General features: G+C 35.1%; 1 protein-coding gene across 1 annotated transcript; it reads left to right on the top strand.

The window, feature by feature from the left end:
* Positions 1-947: 947 nt before the first annotated feature.
* Positions 948-11,037, top strand: LOC108148347. Its single transcript, XM_017275362.2, is given in 7 exon segments — positions 948-1,483; positions 4,663-4,779; positions 8,011-8,252; positions 8,321-8,437; positions 10,141-10,551; positions 10,610-10,985; positions 10,987-11,037. Coding segments are annotated over 6 exon segments (1,218 nt in total). The 5' UTR covers positions 948-1,483; positions 4,663-4,758.
* Positions 11,038-15,938: the final 4,901 nt, after the last annotated feature.

Here is a 15,938-nt window from a genome sequence, read left to right as displayed (position 1 = left end):
AGTTTGCGTAGAAACGGACGGACAGACGGACGACAGACGGACGGACAGACGGACGGACAGACGGACATGGCTAGATCGACTCGTCTAGTGATGCTGATCAAGAATATATGTACTTTATAGGGTCGGAAATGTCTCCTTCACTGACTGAAATTATAATACCCTCAGCAAGGGTATATAAATGGAACTAAGGTTTTATAGCTTATCTGAACTTTTAAAAAAATGATTTTTGAAAGAAGTGAAACTCCGGTTTACACAGAACACGTCCACCTTCCACCTTCCGATTTCAGCTGATCTTAACAGCTGTAGCTCATCGAAACATAAGCAAAGATGGATGACCTGTTGACTTTGATTTTCTTATTTTTAAAATACATATGTTTAGGGCGTGACAACGAATAATAAGGTTAAAGTTGGCGATAATAGGGACTTCTTGGAAAAAAGCAAAAACTTTTATTATATAGTTTAAATACAATAAAATTTGAAGAACTGATTAATGTTATTATTTAATATTTTATATATGTTTTCAATCTACATTAACTATAAATTTATCCATGTCTTTACGATTTCAGAGATTAACCATCAAAGTTTTCATTTTTAATTTGTGTTGATTGGATTTGACTTTTAAGTCTTCCCCTTGAAAAAAGCTTTTTTAATAAAGGAATTTAAAGCTTTTAGATCTCAGTAAATATAAGCTTTAAGTTTAGTTCAGAAATTTCAACCTATTGCCTTTTTTTTAATAAATACGAGCTTGCTTGGATTACGGTGATTTTTACAACGTTTGGCAAACAGTTTTTCAATAAATTTTAAACATCCTATTTGGGTATTTAACTTATTTTTAAAATATTTTAATAATATTAAATTAAAAATATAGATATTTACAAAATAAATGTTATACATATAAACAACAAACAGGGAAGAGGCAATAAATTATTTACAGTTATCATTTGTAAGAACTCGCCCTTGTTACAATAAAGCTTTAAAAATGTCGCGAATATTTTTCTGCGCATGTCTTAATTTGTTCTGAAGAAAACAGTATATATAAGTACGAAAGTATATGCGATTCATTCATAAAATACTTATACAGTTTTCTTACCGTGTTAAAGTAACGACAAAACTTTACAAAATTGTAGTAAAGTATATTATTGTGTCAGGTTTTTTGAATTAATATTCCAAAACAACACCCAAAAATATTCACTTTTACGCATTGGTGATAGTTAGATTGGTCACCAAAAGGAGCTGGATTTAAAGGTAAAACCATTTTGTGTGCTTAAAATTTTGTAAAAAAGTCCGTACTTAAAAGATATATGACCAACACCTTAAATTATTTTGTATGTATCTGTTTTAGTTATTTTAAAAATACAGTGTTTTTCAGCAGGATGAGACCTCCTATTGACTCGTGGAGTTACTATAAAACGTGGCCTCCAAAGTTCATCTTTCCCAAAATGCGTAATTGCATAATTGGAAAATACCAAAAATGCCGGAAAAAGTAAATAATCATTTATGCGGAATCACGAGCATTTGCACATTTTTCAAGCTAATTGCACCATTAATAAGTTACTTACTGAGCACCTTACCTGCACTTTCAAATGCACATAAATAACTTTAAAAAATTGCAATAAAATTGTATGTAAACATTTGCTACAAATTATGTTCTTAAATTCGTTGTTTCCCGCATTAGGTAAATTTCGAATTATTAATAGTTTATGGGTAGAGAAAAATATAACATTTATTATAAAATAAAAAGTAGAAGTAAATTGAAACACTGTAACCAATGATAAGTTCTGGGAAACCGCTAGCCGGACTGTATCGATTTTCAAAAAATATAATCCTCTATTTTGTAACAGAATCTGTTATTTTTTTTGCATTTAATCATAATCAGTTTTTAATTATAAAGCATCTTGTGACATATAATGCTAAAGAAGAACTGAAAAATTATGTAGGCTTTTATAGAAGAACTAGAGCGCTGCATGAGTTCACTTGAAGTGACAAACAAGACATTTTTAAAACAAGAAAGGGAGAAAACTTCGGCAAGCCGAAGTTCAAATACTCTGGCAGCTATTGCAAAAATTAAATATTCTCGAAAACATTAAAATTATCATTAACTTGCGTATGCATATGCTTAAAAACATTGAAGCTATGATGATTTGCAGCTCAATTATTCGATAGTTCCTATGCCAGCCATATGATATCGTTTTATGATTTGAATAAAATTAAAAGCGTAATTCTGAACTGTCACATTCCACATCAGTTCAAGTTGCGGCTTAGATAAAGCTACAAAGTGCAAGCAAACGGAGCGCATCACTTAGGAGCAAAAGATTGGACTGCGCTAGGCATGCCGTACACTTGAGCGGGTGGCTCAATGAGCCAGAGTAGTTTCCCTACGCCACATGGCCCGAGGAGGATGAGAGAGTTTCGCAGTGATGAAAGATAAATACCACTGCGTCGAGTCGGACGGAGGTCACCTACTTTTCTGCATTTGCCCGTAACTCTGTACGGGGAAAGCAACCAGGTGGACACCTACGCGCTGTTCGAGGGGTCTTCCGCAATCATGATAGATGAAGAGCTCATTCGAAGCCTGGACCTGAAAAGGGAGAATCGGCAGCTCAATATTCAATGGTTTGGTGGCCGATGTACAGTAATGCGGCACTTGGGAATACCTATGCATAATAGGAGTTTTGGAGCAGGAGGACAATACGCAGCCGCCACAAAGCTTGGATGGGTGGTGTTTGAAAGTCCCACAGCAGTACAAATCTCTGCCAGCCGTGCTCTTCCGCTTTCGGGAAGGAGCAGTCGGGGTCTGCGCAGATATTAAGGAGATGTTTCATCAGGTGTTGATAGAGCCCCAGGACAGATGCGCATAGAGATTCCTGTGGAGGAACAGAATTGACCAGCCAGACCCAGACTTATATATAGTGATGGTTAGGACGTTTGGAGCAGCATGTTCACCGTGCTCAGCGGATCACGTTAAGACTGTGAATGCTTCAAGGTGCGCCCATACAGATCCGCGGTTCTGGCCCTTTTGTAGACGACGACGTATATGGCTTCTCAGACGAGGATTTAGCTATTGCTGTATCAACACGGATAAAAGAAATTCATGCTAATGCTGGTTTCGAGTTGTGCCGGTTTTTTTCCAGTTCGGAAAGCGTTGTCAAGGCTTTGAACCCACAAGGATCAAGCGAGAATGTTAAATAGACCGAAGCTAAGGAGAAGATATTGGGCATGTACTGGCAGCCGGCGACAGATGACACAGCAGTGTGATGACTGGGCGACGGATCCCCACCAAGAGAGAATTCCTGAGCCTCGTCATGTCAGCATTTGACCCGCTAGAATTCTTGAGCTGCTATTTGGTGACCGCCAAACTGTCAATGAAGGAAATTTGGCCGCGAGCACTTGAATAAGACGAGCCGCTCCCAGATGAGTTAGCCATAGCATTTGAAAGCTGGCAGCTGGAGATGAGCTACGTGAGCTACTTCGGCGTAGGACGCGGGCGTGTGTTACATTCGAGCCAATCGGCGTTTGCCGTGGTAGTTCAAAACGAAATGTGCCCCGATGAGGACGATGTCGATTCCACAACTGGAACTCCAGCTGTACTGGGAACCAGGCTGATGTCGCACAAACACGCACTGAGGGAGATGATTGTCGGTCACTACCATGGGAAAATGAAACACGAGAACCTAGACGGGACCATTAGAGGGATCCAGATGAAGTTTTGGAAAAGCAATTTGAGGAGACTTCTACAGAAGGTATTTCCCAATTGTCAAGTATGTAAACTTCGGAAAGTGCGACCGCCATTGATGGCTCCCTTGCCAGAGAACGGTTGGTCATTTAAATATACCGTTATGGACTACATTTCGACGTTACAAGTGACGAACGGAGAAATAGGTAGGAGATGACCTGCGATTTGTCAAAATATTCCTGCATCATCGCTATGAGGAATTTTATATGCCGTCGTGAACCGGATCAGATTGGTGGAAGAATTTCATCGGAGCCAATCGTGAAGCCAGAAAGTTCGATGAAGTCTTTGAGCCGGAGAGGATCCAGGGTAAGCTGTCGTCTAAAGGAATCGAGTGGATCTTCAACTGCCCGGCGAACCCCTACAGGAACGGATGATCCAATGCGTGAAGAAGGTCCTGGCGCAGACAGTGAAAGAGGTGTCGCCTAGGGTGCACGTAATGGAAAGCTTTCTCATCGAGGCGGAGACTATTGTTAATTCTCGTCCGCCGAACGACCTGCTGAGAGGAGTAGCAAATGTTCCAAGTGTTTCTTGCAAATAGCCCGGATGGTGAGAGACCAATTCTGGAAGCGTTGGGTACATGAGTACCTACCCACGCTTGTCCGCAGGTCGAGCCAATGCGTCGTGGGAATCTGGTCTACATATGCCATCAGGCCGAAAATTCTAAACACTTTCCAGGGTAGACTAATTATACATAATTTTACTCTTTTAGAATTTTTAGGTGACGAGAAATCTTTACAGTGAATCTTTTAAGATTACATTTTTAGATATCGGATCCTGGTTTCGCAAGATCGTAAAAATTGCACAGTTTTAACAAACTTGTTAACTTTTTTTTTTTTTTTGAGTTTGCATGATTATTGATAAAACAAATATTCTACCAAATTTATTACTTTCTTATTCATATTTTATTTAAATTCTTTCCAAAACGACAGAGACAACCACGTGTTTCAATACATATCAACCCGATGCAAGTAAAGACGATAACTTTGTTGGTGGTCACTCCGGAAGTCTAATATAACAACACGAAAATGCATTGCAGCCGCCTCTTGGTATGTATAAAAGCAAGAAATTCTATATTAATCTTTCAAGGCACGATAATTTATGGGGGCCGATACGATTTAATAACCTTAAGACATAACATACAAATTTTACTAATCAAAAAAAAATTACAAACTATTTATAAAGAATTTTGCTACCTAGAAAGCAAGAAAATCACACTTTCTACACATCTTTTAGTAAATAAAAGTTTAGAATTTCTTTTATCATTTCATTTGTTTGGTGTTTGTTTTTGTTTAAGACTAGTTCTTGTTCGTATTCAGATCGACGAACAGTTTCTCCAGCGAAAAAACTGTATTCTTCCAGTGTGACCGAAGTTTTAAAAATTTACCGGATTCGGGATGCTTCGGTCTTACTGTCAATCAGCTGGGCTTGCTGACAAACAGGCAAGAGCTATAATTTTATGTTTAAAAACATCGAGTCTATGACGATTTTTGGCGATATATGAAATCGTTTTCCGATTTTATCAAAACGAAAACCGTAATTCTGAAATTTTAAGCCAATGCTATATTCAGAAGAATTAAAAAATAAATTAAAAACAAGAAAATTAAAATTTTTTAAAATTTTTTTTTAATATTCCGATTGTTTCCATGTGTTATAGCAAAGATTATATAATACACAGATGCGACATCTCATACAAAGAAATGTTCTGATTTGTTTGAAGCTTGATGATGAGGGGAAGCGGAAGAGGGGAGAAATGTTTATAATTAGAATTCGTTTGTAGGCCTTACACTATACATGACCAAACGTTTTGCATGTGCATGTGTGTGCTTGCGCTTCTAACTTTTTCGTCAAATTACAGATTTCACTTCATTTCTTCATTTAATTTAATTTCATTTCATTTTTTCGGCCCGTCCGTGGTCCTGATGGTTAAGACAATGATTCAATATGTTTAATTTTGTTGAATCCCTAAGTTCAAAGGCGACCGAATTTTTGGCTAAGGTCAAATCGTAAGGTCATGCTTGAAGAACACTTTACAACAAGTAAATGATTGCATCAGTGAGTGTAATGTGTTGCTCCTTAAAACTAATAAATGGGCTAATGAAAATGGACTACTTCTGAACACAAAAAAAGTACATGTATATATATATATATATATATATATATATATATAAGCCATTCAGTACCTCTCAATTTCAACTTTCGACTATTGACAATAGCAATTAAATACGAAGAATTTGTACTTAACTTGGGCATTACTTTTAACAACACATTGTCTTGAAGTAAACATTTTTCTAAGGCAGTAACGTAGCTTCGAGGCGGTCCGTTGTTCGTCGGTCTGTCGCCGCACATTTCACACAGCCTGTGCTGATTTGCCCGAAAATGCAATTTCTTTACTAATTAATATGCCAAACCTTCTCTGGCAATGCGACTGTTGTGTTGTGAGTAACGATTCTCACTCTAAAATCGGAGAACAAATGGAAGAGATTCGGGAGCTAAGAAATCTATACATGGACTTAAGTTCAAAGTTTAATAATGATTTTCCCTTTCCTGCTATTGGCAATAATAATGTCAGTCAGCGGAAAAACATTGGTGAAAGCTGCAGCACCAGCTCCTTCTACTTCCATCAAAATGAATCACAAAAATAATCACAGGAACAAGGGGCGCATTGTTGGTTTAGCCCCTAGTTGTGATCAATTCGAAGTCCTACTAAGCAACAAATTTCTGCATATTGGCAAATTTGCAGTAAGCACCAAGCCAGAGGCGTAGTGCGAATTTGTTGCTAATAAGTTGTGCGTAAAAACTGACCGTATAATTTGCAAACCTTTAATTAAAAAAGATGCAGATATATCAGCATTGAAGTTCATCAATTTTAAGCTGGGAGTGGCTGAGCAATACTATCAATCTGGGTTTTGCGATGAATTTTGGCCAGAAGCAGTAAAAGTCAGCAGATTCATCCACACGAATAGACCAATGGTTGAGGAAACCATTTTTGCGTTACACACTGATCACACTCCTATTTCATCAGCACCCAATTCAGATCCAAAAAACCACCATCTACTGGTTTGTGGTCGCAACAACAAAGGCTGGACTTGCCTATTGCCTTTATTCTTCAAAATTTTTAAATTTCTTGAAAAGCGCAAAGCTCTATTCACCGACAAATATCCAACAACACCAGCAGGAGCTCTCGTTGCTCGTTTTCTTCGACCCTCGCCAAACATCGGGTTCCATTCCTATTACGGATTGCGTGCTCTTCCGAGACGCGCTCTATTATTTCCATGCGCTCACGACAGCTCCACAAAATTCTCGGCTTGAGCTTTTAAGGTCCGCTTTGAGCGAGGTTCTCCAAAGTCATTGTTTTAATGTCAATGCTCTTTGTCCGCTCTCCGGAGTCGAGCTCCTGCAATGATGCTACAACTACAACCCTATCTGGAATTTTTACTCCCGCTTCGTATAGCTTTTCTGGGTTTGATAAGACTCTGAAAGTGCGTTTGGGATCAGCTGATGGATGAACAACAACATCGCCCGCTTTTATCGCTACGTTCTCTTAAATGGTTGCTTTCAGTTTAGAGCCATCGCTCTTAAATTCTGGCTTCTCTTTTTTTCGAGAAATCTAAAATATTTTGCGAATGCAGCGCACTTAATTCTGAAGATAAGCAATGGATTAAAGTTACGTGGTTACGTCTATTGGTCTTCTTATTGAAGACACCCTTCTGGATCAAGTGACTGTTTCTGGTATTGGACCAGTAGATGCGCTACTAATTCTGGCGGTTTATATACCGCCAAAAAGTACCTATTCTCGTTACAAGGCCCATCTGGATAACGTGACCAATATCTATGATAATCTACTAGACCAACAACATCTCTGCGTTATTGGTGACTTTATCCTGTCATTCCTTGCTTGGGCGAGAAACCCTGACGCTCGTTCCTTACTGCCAAGTAACTTGCATCAGCCACATGAGGTTCTTTTTATCGACGATCTATTCAGTATGGGCTTAATACAAGTAAATAATGTATTCAATGATTTGTATAAGCTCTTCCATTTAATAATCAATCAAGTCTGATCTTAAACATAATTTGATCGTTTCATACTAATTATTATACGTCACACATTCCTTACTTTGCTAAGTTGTGTTTTGTGTTTGCATTTGAAAAAACACAACTTGGAAACGAACCTTTTGATGCATTCCTGTAAATGTTCTTTTATAGACTTAAAGTGTCTGAGTATTGTGTAATCATGGTAGCTAATGAAAAAATGATTTACGAAAACTATATTATTTCAGATAAAGTATATACAACTTGATGTATTGGTCATACTGGCAACCATTAGGATTGGAGATGCAAATTTTCTTGGGACCCGCAATCGGGAAAGAAATTTGAATAATAACAATGGAGTAAAAACTGAAGAGTCATCACATATCGTAAATTCCGGTGGTGTAAGAACAGTTGGGGAAGTGTTTGTACCAAAAACATTTTCACTGAACTCACAGGAGCCAACATGCGAACAGCTTCGCGCCATGTGGATGTAAGTTTATTACTATCTACAATTAAGAAAAAGATTTTATAAATTTAAATTGTTAACGCATTAAATAGATTTTCCAAAAGGCAATCCCGAGCTGCTGAAATCACTAATGAAATACCAACATATCGGGATCCCTTTACTTATAATGTTTGGGAGCCTCTTTTTTTGAACTCACGAATGCTGGGATCGTAAGTATTTTTTTCCTTTTAGGACCAAACTTGAAAAAAAAACTTCACAAAAATGGTTATGCTGAATGCAAATGTGGTCATGCTCAATCGGGACCTACCGAATTACCTTCATTAAGTCCGCAATAGGGTTGGTATTGTGTTTTTATTCCCTTGCAGAGGATATACTACAATAATTTCAGTCAGAAGTTGGCTTTTCAACAAATACAATATACCCTTTTACTTATGCATTTTTATCTAAAAAAATTGTAACTTCTTTAATTGTCAATTTTTTTTTTTAATTCTTTTGGATACTAAAATGGTTTAATAATTTAATTTTAATTTTTGTTCAAATTAAAAACGATATCATATAGCTGCCATAGGAACGATCGAATAAATAGGGCGAAAATCATTAAAGCTTCAATGGGTTTTAATGGGTACTCATTTAATTAGAAATTTAGATGTTTTAAAAATGTTTTATTTTTGTTATAGCTGCAAGGGTATAGAAATTTTGGCTTGCCGAAGTTTGTTTTCTTTCTTTTTATACCCTTGCAGAGGGTATTATAATTTCAGTCAGAAGTTTGCAACGCAGTGAAGGAGACATCTCCGACCCTATAAAGTATATATATTCTTGATCAGCATCACTAGGCGAGTCGATCTAGCCATGTCCGTCTGTCCGTCTGTCCGTCCGTTTATATGCAAACTAGTCTCTCAGTTTTAAAGCTATCTGCATGAAACTTTCCCAAAAGTTGTCTTTCTATTGCAGGTAGTATATAAGTCGGAACGAGCCGGATCGGACGACTATAGCATATAGCTCCCATAGGAACAATCGGAAAAATAAATGAAAAAAAATTATAACTTTGCTGTTTTTTAATTTTTTTGTTTAGTTCTTCGACATATAGCAATGGTTAAATATTTCAGAATTATGGTTTAAATTTCATCAAAATCGGACGACTATAGCATATAGCTCCCATAGGAACAATCGGAAAAATAATTGAAAAAAAATTATAACTTTGCTGTTTTTTAATTTTTTGTTTTGTTCTTCGACATAAAGCAATGGTTAAATATTTCAGAATTATGGTAAAAATTTCATCAAAATCGGACGACTATAGCATATAGCTCCCATAGGAACAATCGGAAAAATAAATGAAAAAAAATTATAACTTTTCTGTTTTTTAATTTTTTGTTTAGTTCTTCGACATTTAGTAATGGTTAAATATTTTCGATTTACGGTTTAAATTTCATCAAAGTCGGACGACTATATCATATAGCTCCCATAGGAACAATAAAAATATATAAAATAACTATCAAATAATTGAGCTGCAAATCATCATAGCTTCAATGTTTTTAAACTTATACGCAAGTAAATTATAATTTTAATGTTTTCAAAAATGTTTAATTCTTGCAATAGCTGCAAGGGTATATGAACTTCGGCTTGCCGAAGTTTGCTTTCTTTCTTGTTAATCTTAGTTTACATAACTTATTACTCCATTTTAGCTCTTAACATACATATATCTGAATCTTAATGTATTCGAAGTTTTCAGGAGGTGTTAGGGACGTCAATCTGAGTACCGGGGTGAAAAAGGTACGGACGTAAAATGTACGCCGGTTATTTGAGTACTAGGCGCTCAAAATAACACTTTATTTTCCTCCCTGCCTCTGTAACTGCTAGTCCACTTTCTTGCAATGTGTACTCTATATTCCTTCTTTTTCTCTTAAATGTTTAGACTAAGGATGGGCGCAAAGGAAAGAGCCAGATCTCCAGTTTTTGGCCGAGTTGTTAACCGAGAGCCAAATACGCCTCAACGTATTCCATTTGAACACCATCAGAGATTGGTTGAATTCGGATCAAGTGGTCCCGGTGCAAGTCAATCCCGATATTATGGTGCTGAAACGCGTCCACAAACCGGGGCTTCTTCTTCATCACGTAGGTCAAGTAAAAATCGATACATGGGAGTCCCAAATGGCACTAGAACTAATGCAAAAGAAAGCCAAAATGCAGTTGCCATACAAGGCAGTTTTCAAAAGCTCAAAGAACTTATATGGACTGAGAGAGCTAAGGAGTTAACAGAGCAACGTAGAGACGAGGAATTGGAAGCTCGTGCGGCTGCACTAAAAGAAATTGCTAACGGAAGAAAGTAAGCCTACAGTTAAATTAATATAAGCATTTTAAACTAAAATACTTTGAATCAACAGCATACTAGGTTATAATCCTCAGGCCGGCAGCTCAACTGATTCTTTATTAATGGATGAAAATCGAAGCCCTGACGGAAACAGTTACCAGTACAGTGACTTAAATCATATGTCAATTTTTAATGATCAAAACTTTGAAAGCGATAAAACTAATAAAAATGGACATAGGACTGGTAGCAAAGCAAGCACACGACGCATCGGCAGTTCTCCTTCTTACAATAAAAAAGAAAGTCAAGCAAATAAAGAAGTAAAAAGCTTATTTCCAGGATCTAAAGGCATTGGTCCAGGGAACAGATCAGGACGCATTAAAATTCCCGCAACTGAGCTATATTCAAGCGATTCCACCGAAAGGGATCTTTCCGTTATTGGTATTCCAAGAACATACCCAATACGAAAATCGCATTTTAGAGAGCGAAATCGATCCCTTCTAAAAGAGGTAAAAATTATTATTTTATTAGTTATTGTAAGTAATTTTATTTATAAGCCAAAAATTAGTTTAATAATATATAGATAGATATATATAGATATCAACAGAAGCCTATTTTAATTATATTTTAGAAAGATGAATTCACCAACAACTTGAAGTGTTTGCTAGGTTCATAGGAAATTGGCCATTTCAAAACTGCTATATTAGAACTTGTGTGCTAGTACGATCTGATAGGGGCTAGATAAAATTTCACTTTTGTTTTATTGCCTAGTTTGGGGCTCTATCTAGCTATCACTATGTCTCGAGGTATATTTAAATAAATTGAAAAGCAGCGAAGAAAAAGTTTAATCAAGATAACGGACAGAGGGGCAGGCAGGCTACTTGTGATGATGATCAAGAACATAAGTACATATGTTCTTTTAAGGGTCGAAAATGTCTCATCCACTGCGTTGCAAATTTTTGATTAAAATTAAAGTAGCCTCTGCAGGAGTATAAAAACTGAGATGTTTATTCATGAAGAATTTTTCTTTCACATGATGATTTTTTGTATTTTATTTATTTACACCGGTGTTGCTATTATTGTATGATGCACTTTAATACCTTTGCAGAGGGTTTTATATCTTTACTTAAATGTTTGCAATGCAGTGAAGGAAATATTTCCGATCATATAAAGCAGGGGTGCTCACGCCTATGCACATGGAGCAAAATTGTTTTTGAAAATGCACATGCATATGGAGAAGTGAGGGCCGGCACATTGGTAGAATGCTGGGAACATTTTGGTAGAATTAGAATCTGCACACCAAATCCAAAATCTCAAGCTTTTATTGTTTCCGAGATCTCAACGTTCATACAGACTCTACGAGTAACGGGTATAAAAATAATTGGTGTCGTGAATTTTTAAAGTTTAGGTTTAATTTAATTTTGAGTGCAGTTAAACCTCCCCGTTATCTTCAAAGATATATCTTCACTGAGTTACAAAGTTCTGACCAAAATTACAAGACTTGTTTTAATGGTATATATAATAAAAACGAACCTTATCATTTTTTCCACATTAAAGCCTCAAGCCAATGATCATTTTCACCGCATTCTGAGAGGATTAACATGGCCTTTTAAAACAACTTCTCAAAAATTGGAACAAAATAAATTTACATCTTCTGGAAATGAGTTAAGCCACCGACTGGATACACTTGGACATTACAGAAAGCCGAAAGATGATAGTTACTATACACCCTTAGAGAGTTACGATCAATCAAAGGAACAAACACCAGAAATTAAAGATTTTGAGATGGTATTATACGACTACGACAACTATTGAAGAATCTGCGGTACCTTCTTAATCAACATTTAATTGTGAAAAAAATTTTATTTAAATTGAAAATCATCTAGTAATATTAAATCAAATTGTAAATACATTTGAATATTATTCAAAGAGTAAAGAAATTATTATCACTTTTATATAGACATTTTAGAAACTTATAAATTTACGACGAATTTAAAGGTCTTGCTTTTGGTTCTAACTCGGTTTTAAAAGTCCAATAAATTTTTTCTTGATAAACTTCTTATTAACACTGTGCCAAATATTTAAAGAAATTAAAAAGCATTACACATGAATTGTTAAACGTCTAGTCAAGTCAAGTCTAGTTATTCGTGTCTCTTTCTAAAATTTTAAAATTGCCCCGAATAGTAGAAAAGTTTTTCTTAACAATAATCTTAGAGGAGCCCATCAAACTAAATAACAACAGGGTTGTACAGGGTTTTACAACATGTCTAAATGTCTAGAACCAAAACCATTATCAAATGAAAGTTGCTTTTGAAATATAAATTTGTTAAAATCGAATTATTAAAACGTAAATATTTATTTGAGTAGAATTAATTATTAGGGGCATTTTATTAATTCCGGTTAACCGTTTAAAATTTTTTTAAACTTTTAAAAGACACCTTATAATAACTTGAACAGACCTGCACATTTTGGATAAGTTTTTTTGAAAAGTGCAAGATGACAGTCGCTTAGTGCAAAAACTGTATTCATAAAAATATGTATATTTTTCGAGAGGTAACATATTTATGTACTTAGTAATGTTACGTTTGGAATTCCAATAACAAAATGCTTCCAACTAATAACAATCAATTGCAAATAAGATATGAAGGGCTTGTTCAGTCAATACAATTTCAAAAATCACGTTATAAAATTGTTTAAATACTTAAGAATTCCAATTTCACGGAAGTACCTACATACAAATTATAAAAAACTAAAGTTTACTAATCATTAACTGGAAACATATCACGATCTTTAAGTAGACATTAATTTTCGGATGCATATTAATACTAAATAAACATTAATCAAATCTGTAGCCAATACTGGGTCTAATCAAAATCTTCTGGCTTTGGTCAACCAATTTTAAAACCTCAAGCTTAAAGAATAAACTGATATCATTATTTCTGGGAATTTTGTGACATTCCACAAAAAAAAAATAAATGTATCACTAACCTGCTCAACATCTAAGTAAACCGACGAATGCAATACAATCAGCATTAAACTATTCAAACCAACGCAAAATTAAATCATTCCATAAAGTATTGTTTTTCTTGAGTACGGCATTCTGCGTATTATATGTTATATATAATATATGTTATACAAACATATTATACACAATTTTTAAAACCGTGCCAACAATCCTTAATAATAATTTAGAGTAACACTTATATAACTCCAACGTCTATTACTTGGAAATCGCTGCAAATATGATGCTTATTATTATATTTATTCAATCAAAGTTTTAAATGTCGATTTTAGTTTTTCAGTGTGGTTTAAGCTAGTCAACTGAAACAAAAATCTAATGTATGCAAAGATGCATGTAAAATTTAACATATCGAATTATTATATAACTTTAATAAATATGTGAACTGTATTGGCATATTATTAACTATTGACATGTATATATTATAGTAACAAATACGTGTATGTACGACGACGTATGGTAAGATATGTTACGTCTGGAATTTTCTGAAACGCAAATCAAGTATTTTTATTGCAAACTTATTCAACTTCAAATTTGCTATAATTTAAGTGTATTAATTAAAGAATGTCTGCGTCTACCAGCACAACTTGTCAGAGATTAGCAATCAAGGGCACAATTTGTTGGTCAATATAAATATATACAAATATAAAAAAATGTTTTGTTACCACTTTCAGAGAAATTGTGCACATTCAAGCAACTGTGTTTAATTAAAGTTAAATTCGATTTTTAAAAATGTTAACTTAATAATTTTCTGATACAGTTCGACCCCCTGAATTAGGAAATGATAATTCGAAAGTTTTCTACTAATTACCATTTTTGAGATATTTGAAAAGTTTGGAAATAATACTTCAAATGTTTTATTGTTAGCATGTACATATGCTCAAATGAATGAAGGATCGCTTGCATTGGTTTACCAGAAGACGGCAAATTCAAAACGATATGCAACTCTACAAGCGCCATGATTTCTGATAACAAAAAAATATCATCGACAAGGATTATTGTGTGCTGGTAAACGCATGCAATATTTAAATATCAATTGTACTGTTCTTGTAGCGCTTGTATTGAATACAGAAACACAGAAAATATAGTTGTAAGTTCCGAGACAATAACTTAGAGTTTTATAGCCTAAAAATATACAACACTGACAATAAAATACTTTACAAAAACAAAGTGTTAAAGACTAATGTAAGTAAGCTATTAAAAATCATTAAAAAGTCCTGAAGTTGTCTACGCATGGTTGGTGTTGATTAAATCGAAATCGAAATATTAATATACAACTAATTAAGGAAAAAGTTTATTGTAAAATATGGTGTACATTATAAATTGTAACAAAATAAAATAACATATATTATATTGTAACTCATGGCAACTCCTGTTTTCCTGTGACCATTTTTAATAACAGGAAACAATTACCCTATCCCACAGAGAACATCCAAGCGGATTGGTATTTTTGAGAAACGTAAATCTCGTGTTCCCAGTAAAATTACAAATATAATTTGAATAGCATAAAAGATCGACAGACAAAACCACAAAATGCAATGAATATATTTTCTTGATCAGTATCACTAGGAGAGTCCATCTAGCCATGTCCGTCTGTCCGTTTCTAAGCAAACTAGACTCTCAGTTGTATAGATATCTGCAAAAAACGAGCCGGATTTAACGTCTTTATCATATAGCTCCCACAAAAACAATCGGAAAAGAATTGTAACTTCGCTGGTCACCACCAATGGCCAATCGGCGGCAGAGGTATGTCCTCTGATTATAAAATCATAGTTCGATTTTGAAAATTTGTTTCTACCGATAGATATGACCGAGACACACACTCAGAGAGGAAATAAACCACTATATATTATATATTGACAAAAAAAAACAGAGCACACGTATATGTTTTTTTTTTAACCAGACTCTGCTATTTTGATTATCGATTTCAAAACAACTATGGCCAAGAAATGTTTACAGGTAAATTAAAAGGGTGGTAGCCTACTATTGCTTTTTTATTTTCAGGATATAATATATTGTCAAATTATGTTTTTATACCCTAGCAGAGGGTATTATAATTTCAGACAGAAGTTTGCAACGCAGGGAGTGAGACCTTTTCGACCCTAAAAAGTATACACATTCTTGATCATGTACGTCTGTCCGTCCGTCTGTCCGTCCGTCTGTCCGTCCGTTTCTACGCAAACTAGTCTCTCAGTTACATTTCATCAAAATCGGACGACTCTTTAATATAATATCACTATGGACGACAGTACATGCAGTGACGACGCGCACGAAGAGCGTGTGCATAGGAGACTACTATTATATAGCCGCAGAATTGAAAATCTGATTTGATGGTCCGATCCTGACGAGCAATACACCAATCGAAAGGTATCGCTAAATGATACCA

The sequence above is a fragment of the Drosophila elegans genome, unplaced genomic scaffold (genome assembly GCF_018152505.1).
Source record: "Drosophila elegans isolate 14027-0461.03 unplaced genomic scaffold, ASM1815250v1 contig_349, whole genome shotgun sequence".
Lineage (NCBI taxonomy): Eukaryota > Metazoa > Arthropoda > Insecta > Diptera > Drosophilidae > Drosophila > Drosophila elegans.
The sequence above is the reverse complement of the archived record's forward strand: the minus strand, read 5'-3'. Positions and strand labels throughout refer to the sequence as shown.